This window comes from Papilio polytes, unplaced genomic scaffold (genome assembly GCF_000836215.1).
Source record: "Papilio polytes unplaced genomic scaffold, Ppol_1.0 DF821289.1, whole genome shotgun sequence".
Taxonomy (NCBI): domain Eukaryota; kingdom Metazoa; phylum Arthropoda; class Insecta; order Lepidoptera; family Papilionidae; genus Papilio; species Papilio polytes.
This window is the reverse complement of record NW_013527915.1, coordinates 3272641-3281008: the sequence shown is the minus strand read 5'-3', so window position 1 is coordinate 3281008 and position 8368 is coordinate 3272641. Positions and strand designations below refer to the sequence as shown.

The 8368-nt window shown below is 33.3% G+C and overlaps 1 protein-coding gene across 1 annotated transcript in view; it reads right to left on the bottom strand.

The window, feature by feature from the left end:
• The window catches only part of LOC106109111 (mitogen-activated protein kinase 1-like), a 16993-nt gene that overhangs the window by 1435 nt on the left and 7190 nt on the right, over positions 1–8368 (bottom strand). Inside the window, exons 2-7 of the mRNA XM_013290514.1 lie at positions 3994–4120; positions 3250–3360; positions 2549–2683; positions 1659–1775; positions 1369–1536; positions 3–39 (exon numbers count right to left, since the gene is read on the bottom strand). Of these exons, the coding sequence (XP_013145968.1) occupies positions 3–39; positions 1369–1536; positions 1659–1775; positions 2549–2683; positions 3250–3360; positions 3994–4120 (695 nt within the window). The remainder of the gene's footprint in view (positions 1–2; positions 40–1368; positions 1537–1658; positions 1776–2548; positions 2684–3249; positions 3361–3993; positions 4121–8368) is intronic.

Sequence of the window (8368 nt, the reverse complement as noted above, 5' to 3'; positions counted from 1 at the left end):
GCGCGGCTTGTACGGCAGGGACTCCATGTACCCACGCGCCTAAGTATACCAAGAGTCAAGAAAATTGCATAACAGGTAGCCTGGACTAACTAAATCTGTGATTCAAAGAGCTATTTATCATAAAATATTGATCCCAGTTAGAAATATTGTTATTTCTGGGAGTTTTATGAATGAATTCTATTTCCGCTGCGTCACTGTCGTGTCTTCATTAACATCTAACAATTCTTATCATCAAAAATATCCGCACGTATATGTGTATTTAGACTATACATGAAGTTTTACGTCAAAGCATACAAAAACAGCTAAGTCTGATAAGCACATTTAAGTAAATAAACTGTCAGTAAATCTATTTACTGCAAAAAGCAACGTTTAATTCACTTTATCAGTAGAGTGGTAAATAGATTTACAAGAGTATGCACTTTAAAGTGCAAATACCTACTCTATGACGTAACATAGAGTAAGAGTACTTTACATTTATATACGACTAATTGTAACAAATAGAAGGTATGAATACATACAAGTTTTTTAAGTAAATGTGTATACAGGTAAAATAGTTATACAATTTTTATCATAACAAACAAAACCCAAAACACACAAAAACATTCTCTGGCCTGTTTTCATATAAAAAAATAAAGTTTTGTGAACGTTTCAGTATGAATTCAAGGTAAAACATGTATGTTATATACCAATAGCTATAAAACTTTAGCTTTTCAATAGGAATAATTACAATAAAAACAAAAAAAATATTCAGATTCCACTGCCTAAAATAAAAGCAACAAAATCGACAATCGAGAGTGTTGTGACGACAGGCGCAAACTTTTCCTTCCAGAGTTATTTTTAGCGGTATCCGAAAGTAAAATAACCGAAACACAAATAAAACAATGAACTAACTTTTATACGGAACACGGCGACTTGTTACTGAGTTTCGCAACAATGTCTTTATTTCTAAACTTGTGATTGTACTGTACACATTTAGACTTTTATTTTTTAGTCAGTGACTTGAAAGTTAAAATTCCACGAAATTTACCAAATAATACAGTAGGAATAACAAGTAATTTGTACCAAGATATTGTAAGATACACTAAAGGATCTAAAACGGAACACCGTAAATTATGAATATATTATGAAATCTCGCGAAGGAAGGCCCAAAAGTGTCTCTTCGAATTAAGATAGTAATAGTTTTGAACCAAATGAATCTAATAAGTCATTATCTTCGTAACGATTGGCGTTTTTAGTGTATGTTCATACTATTTATGATCGTTTATACCTTTATGTAGGCTACAGAATTGACCAATTTCTTTGAAAACGATAATTTCAAGTCTAAAGTAAATTTTGTGTGTACTTTAAGTGCTACATTACGAAGTGTACCTTCTCATTGATGATGCAGTCGAGGTCCTCCTGGCTGGGCGAGCCGAGCACGCCGAGGATGTGGTTGAGCTGGTCGAGGTAGTGCTTGCCGGGGAAGATAGGTCGGTTGGACAGCATCTCCGCCAAGATGCATCCCACTGACCAGATGTCGATTGACTTTGTGTAACCCTGTCACAATTAACTCATTTAAAATTGCATTTCATTTGAATAAAAAAAACAGTTTTAATAAATTAAGTTATACGACAATAAGCTGAAATCAAAGTATTTGTAGTGTTAAATGTATAACTTACCTTAGAGTTGAGCATTATCTCCGGGGCTCGGTACCAGCGCGTGGCAACGTACTCCGTCAAGAAGCCGGTGTGGTCGTGATCGGGGTCCGCCACGCGAGCAAGACCGAAGTCACATATCTATAACATTATGAACGATACACCACCTTGTTGAACGTCATAATTCAAACCCTTCAAATGCCGTAACAGTTACTAAATAACTGAATATATAGATTCTCTTTCTCTCCTTATTTATACCCTATATGGTGCGGTCTTCTATCCTTATTAGTCTTTTAGTACTTACTCACGTTGAAATAAAAAAGTAAATTCTCGTTGTGCAAAAGCACATTTTAAATGTGTGAACTTGTCCATTAATATTTAATTTAAACGTCGCAGTTCTGTCGCCAAACAAGCTTATTTGTCACGGTTTAATATTAAACAGTTTGCCGACGGAGGAATGAAAACTACTACTCGGCAACCACGAGACCATTCATTATTTTGTTGTTGACACGTCGCTGCCAGAATAGCTCTCACTAGAACAACTCTATAAATTTTTAATAGCCAAGCCGAATCAGTTCTTAGTTGCAGAATAATGTTCCTCGAATAGTTTGATAAATCAGGTTGTTTGTCAATGTTTCTCGAAGCAAGGGACGATAAACAAAATGTATTAATAGAATGTTTAGAGGCTGTTGTTGAATGTCGGGGCCATGTTGTCAATTTAAATGGAAAAAACTTCTGTTTTCCAATGAATAATTATCAAAACCATTTTTAAATCAAAAAGTCCTTACATTTTTTCAAATCAACTGTATAAACACATAAGAACAGTATTTTCAAAAAGTAACAATAGAGCTTATATAATCATTAATATCAATAAATGTGAAAGTGCAAAGCGATGTTCGTAACATAAATGTAACCTTCAGATCACAGGTGGTGTTGAGTAATAGATTGGAGGGCTTGAGGTCCCTGTGGAGCACGTTCGCCGAGTGGATGTACTTCAGACCTCGAAGGATTTGATACAGGAAGTAGCAGATGTGATCGTTACTCAGTTTCTGAAAGAAAACGCTCGATTTAATATCTTTCATACTTACGTCAAAAACATAGAAAAAACTAGCTATCGCCCGGGATTCCGTCCGTGTGAAATTAAAAAAGTAAGTGGTATATGTGTTCTTCCAGATCATCCTCTACATTTATAAAAAATTTTATCAAAATCCGTTCTTTCGCATTTATAATATTAAAGTAAGAAGATAGTGAAGGAGAGTAATATGTGTCAAAAAGTATTTTTTTATAATAAAGGCATTATGTGTAACAGTGACATTAATCACTATTGGGGGAATTCACATATAAACCGCAGGTGCATGGTTCGATTGCTAACCAACCCAAGCTTATATCCTGGACCATGACCGCACTTCCACTGTGAATTAAACTTACAAACTTTCACTGTTCAATAATACCAATTTAACAAAGCACATTCAAACAGTAGTCACGGTAATTATCCAAAAAAAAATACATTTAAAAAACCGTACGTCTCGTTACGAACTTCTAAACAAGAGTAATAATGAACACCATAGAAAATAACATGGTCAAAAAATGTATTTAAAAATCAATGTCATGTTACCTGCGTTTTCAACAGTTTGTATAGATCGGTCTCCATTAAGCATTGAACAATGTAGACATCCTTCATTTGGTCGATAGTGTCTGCTCTTAAAATGTCCCGAATGTCGATGATCTGGAACAAAACAAAGCATCGACACGCCCGAGATAACAACAGCGTCCTGTTCGGTCACAACATTACAAAAAACAACCCCCACTTTATCGACAACATGTGGGAAACAATATGGGATCGTGCAATGTGCGCGCGCGATGTTCAGATTTTACGTGTGAACTTGCCCGCGTTATAAAGATGTGTAAAGTGTACTTCAATATATTTAAACTTTAACTGCAACTATAGCTAATACTGTCTAGACATTCATATTGTATTCATTCAATGTTAATTCAAATTGTAATATGAAAAATATACTTTTAAACCACTGATATAACGGCTGGACTGTCTTTGACTATTTGTTAAGTTTACTTGAAGTTAATCCAAAGGGCATAAAATGAAATCGTTATTACCATTTAGCGTACAAGCCGTTGTAGTTGTAATATTACCATACAAATAACTATGATTTACAAACACAAATGAGACAATTAGTATGTCGAGTAAATCTGACCTAGAACAGCTGTATTTCTGATGTAAATACAGGCATATGTTTCATGGTAATTGGAGCAGGAATATATCACAGTAACGAGGTATTTTATCTCTATTGAAGGGTAACAATTTCACTTTACGACAACTTGTTATTCGCAATAAAAGACTTACGTTCTCGTGCTTAAATCGGGTCAGGATTTTTATCTCCCTGAGCGTCCTTTGGCAATACGTCTGGTGTTCGAACGGCGATATTTTCTTGATGGCCACTTTTGTTACTTTCACGTTGTCGAAGGCGGATCTGTTGACAATATAAAAGTTCTATTTATCTGCTTTACGAATAAAAAGTTTACTCTTAGATTTATATTATAGACCAGATTTCACCCCCGTGAAATTAAAACAAACAAAAGTGAGTAGCCTATGTGTTCTTCCAGACTATGCTCTACATTTATGACAAATTTCATCGAGATCCGTTCAGCCATTTAGGCTACAAATTCTAACAAACATCCATCCATCTAAACTTTTGCATTTATAATATTAGTAAGAAATAAGACAGACCATCGTTCCTAAGCATGTATAATTCTACCATTGTCATTTTGTCACCTCTAGAAAAAGATATCCTAATAAAGTACATTGCATTCTATTACTTTTGGGTAGACAAATAAGTCATATCAGTAACCTCCAAATAGGACAATTACATGCCATCGCAAGTCCATAACTTCAAGGATAAAAATTACTAACTTTGTTTCCATTGTTCGTGACAATAACATTATGTTACGCAATTAGGCCATTGTAATGATTATGCACGTTTATAAAATAAATTGTTTGTCAGATTGTTTACGAATTAATTTTACTTACTAATCAACAACCTAGATTCATATAGAAAAACAAATAAATAATACCACGTACAAGACCTTACTAGGCAGAACGTATCAAACGTTAAAAAATTTAGGCGATATAAAATTAGTCATTACCCTGACATGCAAGTAAACTGACTTGGATTTGATATTTCATATATCGGAGTATAACCAAGAAAATACAATGCAAGAGAACGCGTATACAGAACAAAAGTGTCAAACGTTCCAGTTTCCATAATGGTTGCCAACCTCCGATAGACGACTTTCAGACGGCTTTCAGTGAACAAATTAACATCTTTGTTTTTAAAAATTCGTTTAAATAAGTGTTTCGACAGTGGAAACGCACACTAAAGACCACCATTGACAAACGATGATTGTTTTATTATCAAACACCTATTTATAATTGTCATAACTTTGAGACGGCATTCAAAACAGCATCATGTAAACAAATAAGGCCTGATAAGTACAACAATAATTAATTAATATTTATTATAATACCGAGTTATAATATATTATTATATGGAAGTCGACTGCACTTTGTCCTCAGGCATATTATTTGTACAAAGCTACGAAAAACATAAGAAGTAAATTCCATATTCAACTTGTCGGAATTGATGATATTTTTTAACTATTACAGTGATAACGAAAGTAAAAATAAAAATGAAGTTTGTTTTAAAAATCAATTGTTCTAATAGATAACTGTCGAACAATTTGATCTCTTAAAAATATCTAATCTAACAACAAAAACCTCTAGACTCGGACATAAAATAACATCAATATTTCATAGTACTTTAGAAAACATCCCTCTTGTTAGAGTAACAACGGTGCTGAATGTTAAAGTGCGAAATGGGTCCTCTCCCGGCGGACCTCACTCGACTTTAATGTAAACTACACAACGGATATAAATTGTACATTAAAAACTAACATTTTTATTCATAAACTACAATAAAATACATACATTATTATATTAACTTAATTAAATTCCAGATTAAATACGAATAAAGGAAGCATTTTCAAATCACAAGCGACAACTTTACATCTTTTCTTTTTATTTACTAGGATTTAAAACTGCCAGTTACTCAGCGGGTATTCAATTACTTATCAAGATCTCACGTCGACTACACAATCACAGTATTTCAAGCAAAAACCATCGTAATTTTTTAAAAGAAAAAAGAACAATTTCGGATGGGTTTTCCTCGAGTGAGAGGGCTACGATAACGAAGGAAGATGATAGACCGACCCCTTTGTAGCTGAGAAACCGTTATCCTCGTATTTTCGTGTAACGCGATCGTTTCCTTGACAAATGTCCTTTCTACGATATCTGCTACCATTAACTGAGTTTCTCTTCCTATTTTATTCGTAAAAAACAACTGATTTAGCTCTTCAAAATATTTCCATGCATTGTTTAACAATCATTGCACGGAAATGCCATTTATTGTGTAGCTATCCACTGAGATGTTAGCCAGTCATGATAATTTTAAACTATTGGTACCCAATGTGTTTCAGGAGAACCCCCTGTACACGGTAAAGTTCTTGCATAAAGTTGAATGGAAGAGGAAATGTCGTACTTTGGTAAACCGAAACCAGTAAAATTAAAAACAGTCTACAAGAAAAACTTTGGGAATCTCTGTGCTAAACAATAAACATAACTTTAGAGAACAAACACGACTTTACAACACGTGTAGCATCAGGCAGAACTTTTCCCGCAGGTCCCGTTTTATAAATTTTCCATTTCATTCAATTGTAAAGTTTTCATTTTATATCCTCGGGGGATGAACGTCTATAGAAAGGTGGATTGAAAAGTTTTCTACAACGTTATAAAGCAATAGAGCGGATAAGTTTTTTATTATTTTTCTACAAACCAGGTAAATTATAGACAGATATTTCAAAGTTTCATGCAATTTTTAAGTTACTGCAACATAGTTTCGTTGCTTTAAGATGGTAAAGATTACCTTAATACAGTAAAACCTCGATAAGTTAAAGTCCAAGGGAAACACAAAATATTTTAAGTTATCAAGGGTCTTACAGAGGTTTTCTGCTCTGAAGGGAAGGGAACATACTATGTTTTGAAGGTATAGAGGTTTTTAAGTTACCGAGGTTTGAGTTATCGATGTTCTACTGTATAGAAATAAGAATAATTATCCTATACCGTATTTTTAAAGGGTTAGTAGACAAACGTACCCACTTCGCTAACATAAGCTTAATACTAAATTGATAAAGTTTGCCTCCGCATCGTGTCATGCCCTTGTACCCATGTCAAACAACTTCCCACAAATACACCCGAGAAACCTTCTGCAAAGTAATCTTAGCTCATCCAAAACATTTCTTATGGATATAATTCATTCTTATTTTACAATAGAATAATTTTATATTTAAAATGATATAAGGCATTTCCAATTTTTAGAAATCGCCGGTGGCGAATTCGGTATAGTTATATAAACTCAATATAAAATCACATTTTATCTTTATACGAAAGATAAAAATTGATTTTATATTGAGTTTTAAGGCAATCTGTGATTACCAAGAACATATCAAAGAGCTTGAATATTTCAAGTAAATATTACTGTTTTCGTCATATTTTTTTAATAAATCATTTCATGTTTAAATTACTAAACAATTTTAAAAATTCTACATTAACTTTTATAATTGTTTAGATAATTTTAATTTTATAAACGCTGTGGAGATAAATCCTAAACAATTGAAGCTTATGTCTAAGGGCTTTATCTAAATAGAAAAGTGAAAGCTTTTTTATTACTAACATTATAAATCTTATTAAGCAGACAACATTTAAAATTTTATATATATCACAATCAAAAAGGAAAAATTTTGTACCGAAAAATCAATAAGCTATACATTTTGCATTACATTTCATTTATCCAAAATCAAAAGTATTTTATTTCTTGTTGTTTCCTGTTTACGTAAGTATAACACTAAATAAAACCGAATATCACGATTACTATATGCAATATTTTAAACATTATTGTGATATTTGCCTTTTACAACTCAACAAATTCCCGCATTTTTTGTTACTTTCAGGTCAAGTTCATGTGTCAACTCAGTCCAGACAACCATAAACTAATATACGTAAAAATTGAATAAAAATCCACTTGTCTATTGTTCTAAAACAATGCAGTCGCGTTGTGTTCGAGGCACGTACAGTAGTTACATCCGCAGATTTGAAGCAGGAAAAATTGTCGTATAACGCACGGAGGTGCGAGACCACGGTAACTGTGAGTCATCGAATGACACGCTTGATTCAGCGACTACATGTCGCTTTAAACACTAATCATTCTAAATATAATGTCATAATATCGCTTATGAACTTGCACACTTTTACTATCACACGAGTTAGAATCGAAATGTATGATATATTAGCGCTTACTGAACTTTTATTGAAAGATTGGCAACACTGAGCAAAAATGATTGTATACGTATAATCTACGATAGCCTCTGACTCATTCTTTGAACATTCTAATTTATACTATGACGTAAAATACCAAATAATATGAATAATAGTCAGAATTGCTTATAAACATTTTGGTATTACATGACACATACAAATGCCAGCCTAGCTCTAGCAACGAGTTGAACATTAGCCCGTACAAAAGGAATTCATTACTGGCGGCGATGAAAGCTTTCACGGATTTAATAAATGCCGCGTCAGCGAGGCTTTGGGACCTTTGACGTCATCA